General features: G+C 38.7%; 1 protein-coding gene across 1 annotated transcript in view; it reads right to left on the bottom strand.

The window, feature by feature from the left end:
* Positions 1-2,418: 2,418 nt before the first annotated feature.
* AVL9 (AVL9 cell migration associated) overlaps positions 2,419-18,270 on the bottom strand; it is a 46,377-nt gene continuing 30,525 nt past the window's right edge. Inside the window, exons 9-16 of the mRNA XM_019538289.1 lie at positions 16,214-16,283; positions 15,113-15,660; positions 10,567-10,701; positions 9,156-9,375; positions 7,805-7,922; positions 7,077-7,130; positions 4,316-4,404; positions 2,419-3,603 (exon numbers count right to left, since the gene is read on the bottom strand). Coding sequence (XP_019393834.1) covers positions 3,509-3,603; positions 4,316-4,404; positions 7,077-7,130; positions 7,805-7,922; positions 9,156-9,375; positions 10,567-10,701; positions 15,113-15,660; positions 16,214-16,283 — 1,329 coding nt within the window. The 3' untranslated portion in view covers positions 2,419-3,508. The remainder of the gene's footprint in view (positions 3,604-4,315; positions 4,405-7,076; positions 7,131-7,804; positions 7,923-9,155; positions 9,376-10,566; positions 10,702-15,112; positions 15,661-16,213; positions 16,284-18,270) is intronic.

Below are 18,270 nucleotides of genomic sequence, written 5' to 3'. Positions count from 1 at the left end.
AAAAAAAAAAAAAAAAAAAAATTAAGTAGACATATTTAAACACATTTGATGCATTTATTTCCAAGCAGCACAAAATCACAACCGGATACATGACAATAATGTTTAATTATCAAATGTCTGTTTTTGTCTTCAAAATATCTCATTTTATGCCTTCACTTCTACTAGTAATACTGCCCTTTTAGTTTGTTAGTAACATTTTGCTGAAATCAATGCTGTTTTCAGCAGAATATTAAATTTGGTTACAAAAATGCTTAAAACAGTGGTACAAGGTAAAATGAAAATAGAGTGGAACACTGATTTTTTTTTAAATGGTACTTATAAATGGCATGGTATATAGTCTGATCAGTATCATGTGCAGGAAAGTTAAGTGTATGGTATCAAGTGGATTGCTGGTTAGGGGCAAAAGCTTTAGTACACAGGACTGACTAATTTGGTACTCAGTCTTGAGTTTGGGACCTACATGTAGTTCCACTGGTGTCTGGGTTTGATGAGAAGGCTTTGACTAGTACACAGAATACAACTAGATGCTTCATCTGCCAGGAAGTTGTTCAGTGGAATCAAACAGCCACAACTATTACATAGTGACATGCAAACATGCCTTCACAATGTGTCTTATGATGCAAATCTTCAGTTATTTTGTGACTCAGACACTGCACATTGGAGAAATACCTGTTCCACTAACTGAGTTTGATTTACTAGAGATCAGTATTACAATAAAATCGAAGGACTGACTATATAAGACTATCCAAATGGACAAGGCCTTGCATTTGTTTTGGTACCTACACGCACCATTGCCCAAATGTAGTTCAGGTAACTGGCAAAGAGTGTATCTACTAATGATCTGTTCACCTGCATTGGCTGTAGTAAAGCTGAGGTAAATACTGTTTCAGACAGCTAGCAAGAAGCTGCTCCTTGAAAAAACGAGACATATGCACACATACCCCCACGTTTCTCCTACCTTTCTCTCTGAGCATCACTTGAATTTAAAGTACAAGTAAAACTGCCAATTTAATACTTGAACTTTAATGCTGAAGGGTAGGAGAAAGGAAAATACTTTTGGTACAGCCACTATTCCACTCCTGAACAAGGACAGCTGGGAGAACATCACACAACAACTGTTAATGGAGCACAAGTTCTGAACAAACTGTGCCAATGTCTACAGAGCCCTGGAGCTCTGAGACCCACTACACAGCAGCAGCAGGCCTGCTGCTAATCGAGGACATCCTCCTGGATGATTAATCTTCCAATCAGGATTCCTCACATGCTCCTAGAACCAAGGAGAAAGTTAACGAAGTTGGCAATAGCAAAGGGCAAAGTCCTAAAATACAGGAAGAAGGGGGAACCATAAGGGCCCTGCTTCTACACCTTGTACCTGTAAATCCCAGCTACTTATCTGACTCCTAATAATCATCTTCTAGCCTACACTGGCCTAGAGTCCCAGAGGCCACAGACTGCCTTCACTACAACATGAAGTCTGAATACGTGAGGCTCAAGTCAACAAATAATATAAGGAACTGCTTCAAAATTTCCCCAAAATAAGCATGCTATTTTCTAATGTGCATGATGCATGAAATCTTTATGGCCAATGAGAAGTCAAGGAAAGTTTTTCTACTCTAACCTAGCTTCTTTCAGAGGTATGTACATGTTGAGCATTCCTGGTCTTTAAGAAGACAGAATAATGGGAAAAAAGCCAAAGGGGACAGAGCTGAGCTATATTCAAGTACTGCAGAAAAGATACAGAACACTTTAGTTTACAGCAATACAAGCAGTTAGTGAGTAACCATTATTTCTGCAGGAAAAAATACTGGCATGAGAGAAATATTTGCTTTAGAAGTAAAACCACTTGTATAGCTGTGAAATGTAATTTTAAATCAAGGGTTTCTACTTGTAACTAGTTTTTAAAAACACTGGCTTTTTAGGAAGCTGAGATGAGGAACAATGAAGATGAAAAACAAGGGAACAGAAGTGTCAGTGTATGGAAATTGGTTGCAAATGTGGCTTTAAACCTTTTGAAAGAAGCTGAATTAAGAGGCTGTCTAGTGATCTTAATTTTTAAGTGTGAAGTAGATGAAGAGCTACTGCAGCTCTACTCTTTCAAAGTGAAGGAGGAGATAGACATCCTAGATAACTACAGGCAAAATCCTAGTCCCATGAAAATGAATGGCAAAGCTTCCACCAATGTTCATAAGGACATGATTTCATCTTATAAGCATTCTTTATGAAGAGGAATGTTAAGTTAGAGAATAGGGGCTGAAATGCAGATGTTTACAGATTTTTGTCAGAGATGAAAGAAAGATTCAAGTTTGATGAACAAGTGCTCCTGTTTCAGGATATACTTAGATACAGACACATGGCATGTACTAAATACAGGATTGTCACACCAGGTACAAGTGGCTATGCCTTTTTTTTTTTTTTTTTTTTTTTTATGGCTCACCTTCAGATTTCTACAATAGCAGTTTTGCTTTCAAAATGAAAAGAGTCCTTACCTATGAAAAGGATATTCCCTGAGTAGCTAAAGAAAAAAATGAAAGCCTTAACCACATCTGGACAACTTTTGCTCAAAAGTCTTCATGATCTTCCTGGCAACAAAATATTAAGTTTAAACTACTGTCCTTATTTAGTAACAGTCTTGTGTTCACTTGCATGTAACTGTGTTTATAATTCTGCTCTATTTGACCTGCTTTATTTGTCCAGGGTTCGAATTCATATTTTTGTAGAGTCTATTCTGTTATGTATTTCCCTAAAGAAATCTCTTTAACTGGAATTTCTGCTTAAGTCCTGTGACAAGTTTGGTGGAAACATTCACCATTTCAACTAGTTAAAATTGACTTTGTAAATGTCACAAAGGTTTGTGGGGATAGAAAAGAAAGCTAAATAGAGATGAATACACGTATTTGATGATGGGGTATAAATCACATCAAGCAGCCTCAATCAGCAACAGTGCTGAATTTCATTTAAAACCAAAAGCAAGAAGGGCTCAGCCTGGCCTGTGTTGCTAATTTTATATGCACGCTCTTAGATCCAAAGGTATGAATCAGTATTGTTACACTTCAATTCTAACAAATATTACAGGAACTATTTGGCTATCTGAATTGTAAAATATAGCTAATTTACATAAACTTCTTCACTATTCAAGAAAATGTACACGTTTGAATTCAAACCTATATTCTGGCTTGCAACAAGCCATGTTTATTTGCTAGTGTCTTTATGAAGGCTCAGATTTAAAGAAAAGGACTCATTTTAAAATAACTAACTGATGTACTGCAATAGAGCTTTATATGCCACTTTTATCTTCCCAATATTGGGGGAGAAACTCAAACTTATATAGTGACACTGAAGAGCAACATTTCAGTTTTCTCTGTATGCAACAAACAACAACAGTTTGGTCCTCCACAGCTAAGTCTCCATACCTACACTTTACAGCAGTCTTTGTACAGCTGAGAAAGACCAGTACAACTGAAATACTGAGAAGCACAGTATAAAGCCACTATTCATTCATGTGCTATACTCAGTCCCCGAGGCCTTGCGTTGACTGAGTAAAAGTGGAAAGCCACGAGGACATGGCTGATTTTGCACTGGTGAAGGCTCCTCCAACTGACTGACCTGCATTTTTAAAGAGAAAAGTTTACATAAAAACCCCAATTATACATGAAAATGAATGATTGCAAACAAGAGAGATTTAATTTACAATGCAAATCCAAAAATCTGTGCCATTAAGTATGGTATCTTGGAATAAATACTATGGTCAACCGACAATAATTGGTCTCTGGGTGGTCTCTTTAGCCCTCAAGAGAGACTGAAGGAGCATAGCTTGTTCCAAAATGTTGACAAAAGCCAGCACACTGGAAATTGTGTGGCAGGCTGATGGTCCATCCCACCACTAAATGTGGGGACAGATCCCTTAGTGGAGCCAAGATGGAGAGATGCTCCTTGCTAAAATGCAACAGACGTGTTAAGGACCTGATCCAAAGCCCACTGAAGTCAATGGAGGCATACCATCAGAACAGCACAAACTGGGCAGAGGTAGACACGTGCAAATGTGCTGACAGTCAACTCTGCTTCAGAGTGCTCACTAATAGTCCACCTCTGGGCCCCTCCTACATTCCAGGGAGGCACAGCAAGAAGCTGTACATCTACCTACCACTGAAATGCTTTAAAGTGCAGCTGCATTTTGAAGCACTTCAAATTTACATCTTGTCTCTACTATTAAACATGAAAGCTGCGATACTTGCAGAAATATCTTCTGCATTAGATCTATTAGTATTAGATACTCCCTTAGTGCTCCAGGGTGGGGTTCAGTGAACAAATTTCTTACCTACAGCTTTTCCCGTCTGTACAACATTCCGGCTAGTGGTGGCCATGACGTTTCCAATCTTTTTGCCACGTTCACTATTCTGGACAGAGCTACATAAACAGAGAATTGCATTAGTCTGATTACTTATTACTAGTTCAAAGGACAACCTCCCCACAACCCCCCCCCAAAACAAACAAATAAAAAAACAAACATGATGATCAAACCCATAAAATTCAAGGTCCATCTAATTTCATAATGACCAGTCAAACATTGATGAGTGTGCTAGATATTGGAAGAACAGAGTATCTGTTCAGTAAGCTCCAAAACAAAAGGCAACAGGTTCACCTTACAGGACACCCCATAAAAGTGCAAAAGTCTAAATATGATTTCGTTACACTGTAAAATAGTGTCTTGTAATATATGGCAATTACTTAGAAGCATGTTATCATTTGTGGACAAAGGGCTGCATTTTATTAAAAGGCATTTGGCTAGTTCACAATAGTCATCATTGCTTTGTCCATTTAGTGTAATAGTTAATTTTACTTAGTATTTTTCTGTTAGAATATTACTATGACTTTATTGATTTTTTTTTTTTAATACTGCTTTTTTTTTTTTAAATGTCTATTCATTTTCAGAGGCATTCGTGAAGTCCTCTCATTTGTTTTCAAATGATAATACTCAAATAGAATTCTATGCCACCATATGCCCTTATGGAACATCTTTAAAACTATACTGAAAGAGAGCTGCATTCCATTTTACTTCACATACCTCCACAAAAAATCATCAAAAAGTTCCAAAATCCTAATTATTTATAAATAGGGTCTGATTTAAATCATGGGCCTAACTCGCTAGTATGGCCCGACTGTGGCAGGGGCTGAATCATTTGGTACTGTCCCTGGCAGACCCCAGCCTGGCCAAACTTGCTCAGCATTGCAGTGGTGATGGCTTGGCAGTGCCCACAGCCCCCAAAACACAAAGGATTGCAAGATGAGCGGGAGGGAGGTGCTGGAGCACAGGTGGCATTGCTTGCACACAGGGGGACGCCATCCCAGCTTCACCCACCACTACCCCCCATCACTGTCCCCAGTCCTACCCCTGACTCTGCTCTGCACATAGAAGTTCTGCTGGGGCAATGTTGTGCACTTTCCTCCTACTGCCTTCTGGGCCCCACCTGTGGCCAACCCCCAGCAAGCAGCCATATTCTTTGGCATTTTGTCGCAAATAACATTTTTCATGAAAACGACTTAATTTTGTATTTTCACAAAAAATGTGAAATTGCGATTTAAACCAGGCCTTACTTATGAAGAAAGCAGCTTTTCAGGTATACTTGGAATGGAATTGCCAAGGAAGTATGGGTAATTGTGGTAAAATGAGCAGAAGAATGGCTAAGATACCCTAACAGACTGAACCTTTTTAACCTAAGTACTTTTCCCCAAATAAAATTTATAAACACCTTCATTAGCTGTTAAAACCGTGCAATTACTGCAGATGACATCCTAATACCCAGGATGAAGTTTCAGCCCATGCCACTGAGACACTGGTGATCAAAAGCATTGAGAAATGTAGTTCTGTGCTTTCTTTTAATTGCAGATTTATGGCAGTTAGATTTCCAGCCCAAAATTAGAACCAAAATATACAAAAAGAAATATCCAGGTACCGGAAGCGTTTCAGCTTCCAGGGTTCACAAAACATTAATCATTTACAAAAATGTTAGAAATTTGATATAATAATTAGATTCTAAACATTATAACACATGCAAATTTGCCATTTTCCAGGTATAGAATATAATTATCAGAGGGCTGTCTTAAATGTATCCCCCCCACCAAGTTCACTCCAACTGCTACAGCAGGGAAAGCAGCATCTGGGGAGAACGGAGGCCAGGAGGCCCTCCCCCCACCCACTTCTTCCTGCAGCCTTCCTGCCTTCTCTGCCACCTGCACCCCCAACCCCTCTCAGTCTCTGCCACCCACACTCCCCAGTCTCTGCTCCTTCCCCCGCAACCCACTCCCCACAATCTCTGCCTCTTCTTCGTCCCTCCCTTACTGTCAGATGCTGCTTGGGCTCTATTCTCACCTGGGTCAAGAGGACAGCACATAGAAGCACAACTCCTGCTGGACCACACATGGATGTTGATGCTGTTGATTGGCAGGGCAGGAGATAAGAGTTTCCATGTGCTCATGCCTGGGAAGGAATCCAGCCTGAGCCAGAACTGAGCTGTACCTGACAGTAATGCAGGGGTGGACAGGGGGGTGGACACAGTAGGAGGGGGGCAGAAGTGGCAGAAGGCATGCAGAACAGGAGCAGGCGGCTCTGTGGGTCTGACTCCAGCCCCAGTTCCGGCTCAGGGCTAGTCAGAGCCACAGCAGCTGCCTGCCTCCTCCTTAGCTTTGTATGTCAATCTAAGATGACAGGCTTTTCCCCGCCGTGCTGATTTGGGGGGGGTGGGGGTGGGGAACCTCATCTTAGATTTGAGTAAATGCAGTATATTATTGTGGTGTCCAAAAACCCTAATAAAAGATTAAGGCTGTAATGCACTAGGTTTCAAGCACACCACAAAAACAAAATCAGTGAAAAATGTTCTTGATACCCGTGTTAGGCACACTCTCTCTTCTTAGATGTCGTTCTGTAACTGAATGCTGTATTTAGCTTCACAGAGAGGGTCAATTCCCAACTCTGAACCTTGATTTTGTTTCTATATTCTGATTTTAGCAGAGGCAATACAAGTGACTGATACATGTTAAAAACCCCTTATATTTAAATATTTAATGTTCTAGATACTCACTGTGATAACCTTAACTTTACATCTGAGACAGAATATTGGCCCTGGAATGGATGGCTAGAAAAGGAAAAAAGGTAGTTCAGAAGTTTCAGTATTAGTGTTTTCATAATGAACACATGCCACACTTTACATTAGTGGTTGTCCTCCACTGCTGTAAAGAAAATATCTAGTCTAGCTGTATTCTCCATCTCTTCATGGATCACATCCCAGGTTGTGATTCAGTCCTAAGCTTCTGCCAAATCATCTGCAAGCCAGATCTACAAGCCAGCTGTATATAGTCTTATTTTCACTGCTCCTGCAAGCTGACAGTTGAGACTCTTCCTGTTGACAAGATGGGGAATGAGAGCCCTTTCTCTGGTAGCCAGAAAGGGCTTTATAGATTTTTTTTTAAATGTACTGGAACAGTACTTAGTGTAAGTTTTGGGCCAAAATAGTTATCTAATAATGATCCTGGTCACTACTGGTCCCTAAAAACAATAAAAAAAAATCCAACAGATTGAACCTCTGAGGAAGAATGGATGTGTCCTCCCTAAAGGGAGGAAGTCAACTCCTATCAATGTATTCAGTAACTTCCTGAACATCATATCTTCACTTTATGTATGTCTCAAACATTTCTCATCTCTCCAAGCAGCCTCATAAAAAGTGTAAAGAGAAGCAAAGAAACAGAATTCTGTACTACCCAATACAAGAGGTCTGATTTCATATAAGAAACCTTAAAGTTCCTTTCTTACCTAGAATTGACCTCTGCAAGAGCTGGATGCTTGTTGCTATTCCATACTCTGTAATTATGTGTATTTTTCCAAGCTGTTACAAAGGCTGTTCCAAAGTCTGACAGCATCTTTTCATTGTCTAATGAATAAAAGAAGAGGGGAGTGAATCTATGGCAGTTCACTTAGGATGTAACAGGAAAAAATGGGAAAGGAGGGGTTTTCGTTTCATATATCCTCGCCAAAATGAAGAGTTGGACTCCAGGACCCTAACCATCAGCAATGAAACAAGTTTTTTATTGTGGATTTAAAAATGTCTATTCGCAAATGTGTACACGTTATCATGGTAATTTGTAAAACTTTCAGAGAAAAGTAAATTTTCTAGAGTCAAACACAAGTAAAAACTTTTTCATAAGAAAGCCACTGAACATCCTGCAACAACACTGCACAACTATGAGAACCTGAAAACAAAGATATGTGGCCTCACTCTGTTGCAAGGCACCATATAATGGCAGGAGAAGAGTCAAAGGAGTGAAGATGGCCACCACAAAGCCTGAGGTATCACCTGGCTCTCTTCTTACAACAGATTTGCTAAGCTGTTACAACAATTTGAAAATTCTATTTTTGAATTAAATTTGAGACTTCTTAGCATGTGAATTAGTAAAGAAATTCTTCTCCACTCATTTCTTTAGTCATTTCAGAACAACTGAGATAAAAAAGAAACAGCACAAGGTTCATGAAAAACACGACATGGTACAACATCAAAGAGTTAAATCATTGTAAAATTACAAGGCTAGTGGCCAAGGAGAACTCAGTATTTTTATGTTTAAGTAAAGCTTTCAATATGTTTTTCAGAAGTTCATGAGATAGATACAGAATTGACTAATGGCTATTAACTCAGAATAAATTATGAAGGGAAGGCAGGGAAAAAGTAATCCTGGGCAAAAAGAACATTTTCCTAAAGGACTTAGGGTTAGCTGTTTAAGTTCTGTAAGGACAACTGAAACAAGCACACTGCAGAGAAAAAAAAGTCTGGATTAGCAGGATTTCTACATGCATGGATATCAGGTACTTTATCTGTGAAGAGGGAATTTAAACACAAATACCCAACTGAAAACAAAAGAGGGAAAGATAGTTTTGTAAAAATCACTAAATGAGGCAGTGTAAATAAGATGGCCAAGGGTGCTTAAAAAACTGAAAAAAATGTGGCCTGAAACAAAATGAGATTATGGCTTCTAGGGATTTTAGAAAAATCTTCAATGAAATAAAGGCACAATGCGAGCCAAATTCAAACTTCAATGGAGCAATTGTTTACTGTGCATCCTATTTTACTACCCATCCTCCCCAAAACCCTAAGCAAGGGATCAGAGTGTACCTGGTTGCAGCACACTAGCAAGTAGTGCATGAAGATACGCATTAAACTGAGCCCTGATCCACTCATCTCCTCCTTCCCAGCCAGTGCCATCAAGGAAAACGTCATCCCTGTTCTCAGTTACGTGCTTTACCAAGTAGTCTGCAAATCTCAGGTCAGCAGTTGTGGGATTCAAGATCTTCCGAAGTTCTGGATCATGAATTTGGACATGGGCTTCCTCTATCTGTTTAAATAATCCCAACGGCAAGAACAGTCCAAGTAAAACTTCCATTATATAAAATACGCACTATTTTTGTCACACACCAATTCCTCCCCAAACCACAACCACAATCACAACTACTGGCAAGGAGAAACAGACAGCCAGTTTACACACAAACTCTTCTCAGAATATTTCAGATATTGGTCTAAAATAGCCTGGATTTAGGGACCTTCCTGCCATAATGAAGAAAGCTCTTTGACAGGATTGGGTCAATCTACCCAAGTATATTGCTACAGCTTCTTTCCTCCTACTTTAATTTATTGGCTAGGTTAATTAACTTATCAGACCATAATCATCTAAAGTTACTAGGTGGTCCTTCTACAAATCAGAAATGTGTTAGGGCAGCTACTGCTTCCCTGTAGTGTCATTTTATGGTAATTTAAATCTAAAATTAAACAAAACTGAGGACAGCAGCACTAGAATGCTTCTCTCTAGTTTTCTCAGTTATAAACATCTAATTTTCAAGAACTCAGTAGGTAGCCACTGAAGTTCACTACAAGTAAAATAAATCATGATGGTGAGGTGTCAACTGGAATTTTCAAATGCAAGACACTGGATACAAAATGACACACAGTAAAGTTTGTACCATTTTTTTGTGCAATTTTCTTCCTAAATAAAAAGCTGATAATGTAAATATATAACTGCTATATTCTGTAACAATGGGCCTGTACAGAAATAAGGTACTATGGTTCTTCTGAAATCACTCCTTGTGGACAGCACTTACTCTGCAATAATTATCCTGATAAATGTTTCTATGCAGACGAGCACAGCTCTCTTCCTCAGTATCTGCACAATAGGGTTATCAGATAGTGAACTAAACATTAAGAAATCCTATTCAATAGCCTGCTTTAAATGAAGAACAGCAAACACCAGTAAAAATTAAATGCAACCAAGAAATATTTTTGTATATTGCTTCTGGACAAAACTTCACTTGAAAGAACATGTGTAGGTGTGTTCTAGGGCAGAGGCCACGTTTCTGGAAATGACTGTTCAAGTACTTAGTGTGATGGGATCCTAGTCCTTGATTTTACTTCTAGTTGCTACAACATCCAAACAACTCTAGTATGAGTCAAGGCGTTCTTCTTTTGATTCAGGTATATGCTAGAGGATGCAAACAATCTTTTAGTTTTTAAGTTCTAAGGAGAGGATGCATACTTCCACAATTGCATCACTTAGATGTTTTTGCTGACGAAACAAGATGTTGGTTGCTCCCGCAACAAAGCCACGGATCGTTACATCGGACAGGAGATGATGTTGTTGCAACGCCATGTACGGCAAACAAAGGTATCCCTAGGATAACAAAGATGTTAAATGATTAATAAAAAGGGAGGAGGAGGGAGGGAAAAAAAAGATGAGTCATCGTATGTACTTACTTACATTAACAGTTCTTCCTAATAAAACAATAAAAAGCGAGAGACTGAATCCAAATAGGTAGAAAAACCCTGGTAACTGCTTTCCACTGAATTCCCAATCATGTATAAACACTACTGTAGAACACCACTTTGCTACACTACAGTACAGCAAGCAAATAAATGTGCACAGAAAGTAAGCATGTTGGGAGTCTTGATACCTCAAACCCCTTGATGCTGGATATGTCACTACTTTCGTCCTCATAGGTAAACTTATCCCAAAAGCAATTCAGTCTGTAATCACAATGATTAGCACGTGAAAAGGCAGAACTGTGAAGGAGTTTTGGTGAACTGAGATGCACAGACTGGTGACCACACTGAATGGTAATAAGCCAACCCTGGGTAAAAACAATGACAACATGACTGTTTCCATGCTCCCTACTCAATTGCCCAAGACTGTTCTCTCAGACTGGAATCTGAACTGTATAAAACTCCTTAACACAAAGGTAGTGTCTGGAATTTGCCTTACCTGAGGGGACAGAATCTGAGGGGGTCTGAAACTTTGTCACCCAGTAGGTACCGAGCATGTATCTATATATTTATTCTCTGCTGTATGTGGCTGCTACTGGTAATTTTGTCTGATTGTTAAATATTCCAATAAACCAGGGTATAGTTCAAAGGAATTTGCTTCGGCTTGTCTTGTACTCCTCTGGAAAAAATAAAAGCTCTAGACAGAGTCATCTTGGTGTAATAAGTATACTTAGTAAGAAGCTACGTAGACCTGTATTCTTAAGACTCTGGTTGAATTCCAGCTGAAGGTGGTAGGGGCTGAGGACTACAGCCTTTTAATTGCAATAGAATAACTTAAAATGACATTAGTTTTATGGTCATAGCACTGTTCTCATGTCCTTAGCAGTCACAGCAAGGACAAGAACTCAGCAGATGGACAGATTCTTTTATCAACTCTTTCATGTCCCTTCTATCCAGAAGAGACCATGCTAATTACTGCTGTTATCCAAAATTTGCAGAGACTTCCAGAATCCAGGGGTATCAATCTAGACTTCTTGGTGAGCAGCATATTCATGCTTGGTTTAAAAACAGCAAGAGAAAGAAAAGTAATGCCCCACGCTTTTTAAGCACTGTACCTTTTCTTCTTTCATATGACATTTTAGGATTACAACATTCATAGATTAATATCTAAATTTGATAACCATTCAACTGCTTCAGGGGTAGTTGTACAGACTGATTTTAGATGGTCATTAAAATGATCTACTTGGGCAATCATTCACAATGTGTTGCACCATGTGAAAAAAAAAAATTGCACCACAATTGCAACCCAGACTCTTTGATTCTCCATTTACCTTATGCATTGAATTAAACCTTCTTCTTCTTAAAAAAAAAAGAAAGCAAAAAGTATATATATTTTTTCCTTAGCTTTTGATATAGGTGACGCTCAGATTCCTGCAACAGCTGGAACCATCATAATTTTCCTTTTTAAATGGAATCAATGTCCCTCTTGAAACTCAAGTCTAATTCCAGCTGTTCAATTACATACTCACTAACAGTCCCAGAAGGGCTACAGGCATGTTGGACACAACAATAAGAGCACATGTACATCATCAGATGTACACAGCAATTTGAAACATATGAAAGAAAGGAGTAGAACTCATTCTTTTGCCAGATTAAATGGAGAGAGAACTAGCCAGATGACAAGTACTATCAACTAAAACAGAGCAGTCTTTGTCAAAGTACTACAGTGCTTTGTTATGGAATCACCAACATAAACTCTATTTGTCTGGAAACCTAAGAGTCTAAAAAGCTGCCAACAGAAGATCTAATTGCTATCTAAGTTTAAGAAAGAGATAGGCTGAGAGATCTTAGGAATTCTTTGCTATTAAAAGACCAGAGTGTCCATTTCAAAACTCATACTCTTTTTCACTTTCCACAGCATGGCTGACACCATACCAAAAAACGACACTTAAGTGACCCTAAGATGAAGGATCTAAAATAGACTTGCATTTCAGGTTGAATTGCCTGGTTTCCTTGGAATACACAAACCAGAAGTTATTAAGGGATGGATGTCACTAAAAGCTGGTATCTTAGAAATTTCAAGCCCCGTTTCTAATTACGTAAGATAACCCTGAATGAGAGATTGCCTTTGTGGAGTAGAAGGTAAATCTTTATATACCGTTAAATACAATTTAAATAATCTCGTTATTTTAAAACAATCTTCAAGTTTTGTCTCCCACTAATGGTTTGGTGTCCTTTTACTAAATGGACAACATTGCCATGGTCATTTTAATGGAACTGGAGTAAGCGTATCTTTGCCTCTCCTTGTAATTTCATAAATTACCTAAATATCTTTAGTAGTAACACGACTGCCTTCTCAAGACAAAATCAGACAAATTACTTGTATGGTAGTGATTCTGGAAGATGTACCAGGTCTTTAACTACATGTATCCCTGTTAAGCCAGTTTGTCATAACATCATTTTTGGTGTTTCTGGTCAAGCATCAGATCAAGGATCACTGCTAGAGACAAATATCTTAAAACTCGTTGTGCTAGTACAGGAAAGGTTATATTTTAAAACTGCTTGTGAAAAAATACATCTTTTCACCTCATTTCCTAAAGAACGTGGTATCCCCAATCACAAGGGTCTAGAAAACAGTGTTTGGGTCTTTTCCTGCAGAAATCACTATTTTGCAATTCAGCACTGCCAGTTTTTAGTTTTATCTTAAAGTTCAATTGCAGAGAGAAAATCTTTGCCTCTTTCACATACAAGTGGTGTATAATTATTTACAACTAAAAGTAAAATCTTTGCAAGATATAAATGGGTTTGATTTTTAATGTGCTGAGCCATATTTGCTTCAGTTACTCCCTGTTCAAGAAAAGCAAGATATTTTCATGAACATAAATAGAGGACTGCTTTCAAGTGAGATTAGCATTCTCTTACACACAGCTAGGTTTGTTTTTAATTTATAAAAAGAGGCAGAGAGACACAGAGAGAGTATCCTCTAGTAATGCCTCCTTATCAAGGATGTAAAAAGAAGCCAAAAACTCCATTAGTAACCCTATTCTACAGATTAATTTGGCTAGAATTCATCTTAAAATGGATTAAACACCACAAGTAGCACATACTACCCACAGGTTTTTGTGAAACTCTTGTACTTCCAAAATAAATCCTTTTATTGTTTGAATAAGTTATTATGGGGTAAGTTCTAAATCCACATATTTCAGCCAACAACTCTTTTGATTTAAATAGAGAAACAGTCCTAGACGAAAGGATTGGAACTCAGGACCCCCTCCCAATCCAAGGGAAGTGGCTAAAAGGTTAGTAAGCCTTCTTATGCTCTCCGACTTGGTGAATCTTGAATTCCTTTTTTATACAGCAACAGAAGAATATACATTCCTAGGGAGTGGGAGATGTAGTTTTGAACCCTACCAGGCTAAGGACAGACCTGAAATTAGGTCCCCTGCACCCTGGGAGAGTTTTTTTGTTTTGTTTTTGTTATTTTTAACTGCCAAGACTATTATTAAAAGGGAGCATGGTTGCCACCCCCTTCCATTGTGTTTAAAATAAAGTGATTATTTCCACTGCATGTTGTAAGGAACTACATCCTGTCCATGTGAGGCATGCTTTGAGAATGACTGCCAGACTAAGTACGTTAGGCGGCTTAAGCCAAGGACCTCTGACTTTCTGGATCCCATTTTATTTGGTGTTAAGATAGGTGCCAAGCTGCTCAGATATGTAAAATAAAGCAGTTCTGGGCATCCACTGGGGTAACTGTACATGCCTAGGGAACTGGCAAGGTGCCAACTGCCTCTGGAGGTTAGGGGCCTCCAGGATGAAACAGCAGCTGAGCCAAGACTTTCAGGATCTCATCTGGATTCAAGTACTTAAACTAAACTACAGTTTAGGTACCCACTTTGGATGAAAGTCTAAACTAGGTGGGACTAGGTTAGACAGTTCTTTCAAACATGTTAAGCAACATCTATGGTAGGGATTGGTGTGCTCTAAGACCAGCTGTTGATGTCTGACCCTCCCAACTGATCAAGAAACATCTGAAGGTCATTACCTGTTAACATGGACTTCTAAAACTAGATGGCAGAGTTATAAGTCATGTAAAAGAATGTACGTGCCTAAGGACAGATAAAATGAGAGAACTTCTCTGGATATATTTGATAAAATGTAGTCAATTGTCAAAGTCTGCACATGCACATTTAGTGATACCTTAAAAATAAACACACAACTTCACACTGGAAATACAAACACATTATTAGTCCATTTCAGCCTGCCTTAATGTTTTACTGGGCTTTTATATAGTTACTGGTTATAATGATCTAGCTGTTTACCTTGGTAAAGATGGCCAATGGCATGCCATACTGGTCCTCCTCTAACCCAGATATCAAACCTGGAACAAGAACTGCATGTCCTGTATTAGCCTGGGGCTGCACAGTAATAGGAAGGTTTTCTGAGGTTGCCAATTCCTTTGAAAAGATCTCAGTCTGTTTCGTGACCATGTTTTCATGTTCCCGTTCTTTCATATTATGGTCTTCCAAAATACTAGGATCTAAGGTTTCCCAATCACTTTCAGAAGACTCTGGAGAGGTGCGCATAGGAGGTTTCAAAAACTGTCCAGTACCATTTGAGGACTGTGCCCCATTGCATTTCTTTTCAGACTGGGAAAAGGACCCATTTCCTTTCTGATTCTCCAGTATCTGGTTTCCTGTCAGCTTACTGCCTTCCCCTGCTGGTCCTGAGTTTGTATTTGAAACATCAGCAGCAGGCACAGAAATACAATCATCTACAGGGGTGGTAAATTCTTGCAAGCAAGGATCCTCTGATATACTCTTTCTTGGTCTGTACTGTGAGCAATCAGTAAGACCATGTTCAATCATTCCTAAAAGGAAAAGCAATATGTAAATAGTACAAACTCACCAGGGATTTTACCAGTCTTTGATTATGGTAACAAAGGAAATTCTCTTTAGCATACTGAAAAAGTATCATGCGTTTTACAAAGCCTCTTTGAAATTCTTCTATCCATATGGCCTTGTACTAGCCATCTGCCTTAAATGTTACTTAACATCTGAATTACATTTGTTTTTACATTTGGCGGAAACATAAAACCAACCACCAATATCAAGCTTACTAAAGGTTATTCACCCTAAAGTCATAAAACAGACAGCAGTATGAGGAAGCCATGGTAAAAAAAGAACAAAACACTCTACAGAACTATCACATATCATGAGGCTCTGTGCATGTACACTTCATAATAGATTATTTCACACATTTACATGAGTTAGAGATGGCTCTTTCTCCAAGCAAAATACCAACACACCTCCAGTGTCATGTAAGTTGAACCCCTTCATGAAATATAGTTTGGTCAACTTCAATTATGAACACAAAACTGCACAAAACAACCAACCAACCAACCAACCCTGCTATGTTCTTACCAGGAAAGAGTGATAAGACTGTCATTAGTGCCCCCACCAGCCTGTTTACTGGAGAGATATAAAACAATACCTAGGGAAACAAAAATAAGAATGAAGCTTCACACAAGAGAACAAAGAAAAGAGCTTAAGGCCAATTAATGCGAGAAAAAAAAAGAAGCTGGCTGAGAACAACAATATTTATTTAGACAATGTTTGAAGAGATAAAAACAAGACATTTTCTATACCTGGATAATTTATTCTAACATTTGCCAGTATTTCAACAGTAGCAAGAATGACAAGTTAAAATCTAACTGATTAATTTAAAAGTCACCATCTTTTATCTGATTGTTTTTGGTCCTTTGGGTAAACTGTTGCTCACTTTTATAGCTTGGGAGAAAGGTTAACGCACTCAAGTTGGGGCCCAAATAGATAAATTGCCATCCCAGGATTCAGAAAGAAGCAGCACATGAAATCACATACCTGCTAGCATTAAAGGGGGAAAACAAAAATAAAGAAACTATCAAGTACCATATGACTGAAGACTATAGTACCTATATTTAAGGGTGGAAGAAAGGGGAAGTGATCTAGGCAACCGCAGGCTGAAACTCTTTCCTTAACTGTATGAACTTCTTTAGAACAGATTTTGAAAAAAATTCCCCCTGTTCAATCTGCTGCCCTGCTTTCTGCTCCCTCCCCTATCTGCCTCTGTTGCCTGTCCTCCCCCCAATCTGTTGCTTGCCACATACAAAGGCTGCCTGTGCCACTTGTGCTGCAGGTTGGCCACCCTTGTTCTAGACAAAGGAAATGTGGTGGATCCATGCGGTAGATCCTATCTATTTGATAACAGTCTTCAAATACCCGAAGGGAGATTAAAAAGAGGGTGGATATGAACTTCTCTGTGGTGACAGAGGACAGGACTAGGAACAATACCTCAAGCTGCAGCAGAGGACATTTAGGTTGGAGATTTAGAAGAACTTTTTGACTATGAGAGTGGGCAAGAACTAGAACAGGCAACCTAGAGAAGCTGAGGAATCTCTATCCCTGGAAATTTTCAAAAGGTTAAACAGATGCTTGAGCTGGGATGGTTTAGTCAGGAATGAGCCCATCTTGAGTAGAGGGCTTAGCTGGCTATAAGATCTCATAAAGCCTCTTCCAGACCCACTTCCCCATGATCTCATCTGGGCTTCAGTAAAGCATCTGATATTGTGCTACATGGGAAATTATTAGTTAAACTGGAAGAGACAGGAATTGAGAGAGGAATTGTAAGATGGATAAAGAAATGCCTACCGGGGGATTGCAATCAATAGCATACAAACGAAAGATAAGAGTTCCTCAAAGATAAGTCTTTGGATTGATCTTGTTTTATAAGTGACCTTGGCACAAAAAGTAAGATTATGCTGATGACTCAGTGCTAGAAGGCATCATAAATTTAAAGGTGATATACTGATATATCATTTAGATTAAAGCAAGATGACCTTGAGGACAGAGTAATAGAAATAATAATGAAATGTAATAGTACAAAATGCCAAGTCAGGCACTTGGGGACCAAAGTGATTTCTGAAATCTGGAAGCCCATCAGTTGAAAAAAAGGCTCTAGATGTACCAGTTAAGCACTACCAATGTGTTATGGTTATAATGTTTCAGAAAAGGTTAGTGAAGAAAAGGCTCTAGATGTACTAGTTAAGCACTACCAATGTGTTATGGTTATAATGTTTCAGAAGAGGTGCTTCTAGCAGGGATAGGGAAGATTTAATGCCATTGTACAAGGCACTGATGAGATCTCCTGCAAAATACTATATACTGTTCTGGTCACCCAGAATCAAGAAAGATTCATTCAAACTGGAACAGGTACAAAAGAAGCGCTATGAGAAGAATAAATATTGTATCATATGAGAGGAAACAGAGCAACTTTATTTTTGAAGTCTAGCAAAACAAAAGAAGACTGCCATCTAAAAATAAACAGAGAGAAATACTGGGGAAGGAAAGGAAATATTTAAGGTAAGAGAATATTGGCACAAGAGTTCAAAACCAGCCACAAATTTATTTAGGTTGGAAAGTAAAAGAAAGGCCGTAAGGCT

This window comes from Crocodylus porosus, unplaced genomic scaffold, assembly GCF_001723895.1.
Source record: "Crocodylus porosus isolate Cpor-Errol unplaced genomic scaffold, CroPor_comp1, whole genome shotgun sequence".
Lineage (NCBI taxonomy): Eukaryota > Metazoa > Chordata > Crocodylia > Crocodylidae > Crocodylus > Crocodylus porosus.
Note: the sequence above shows the minus strand (reverse complement) of the source record. Positions and strands in the feature narration are given on the sequence as shown.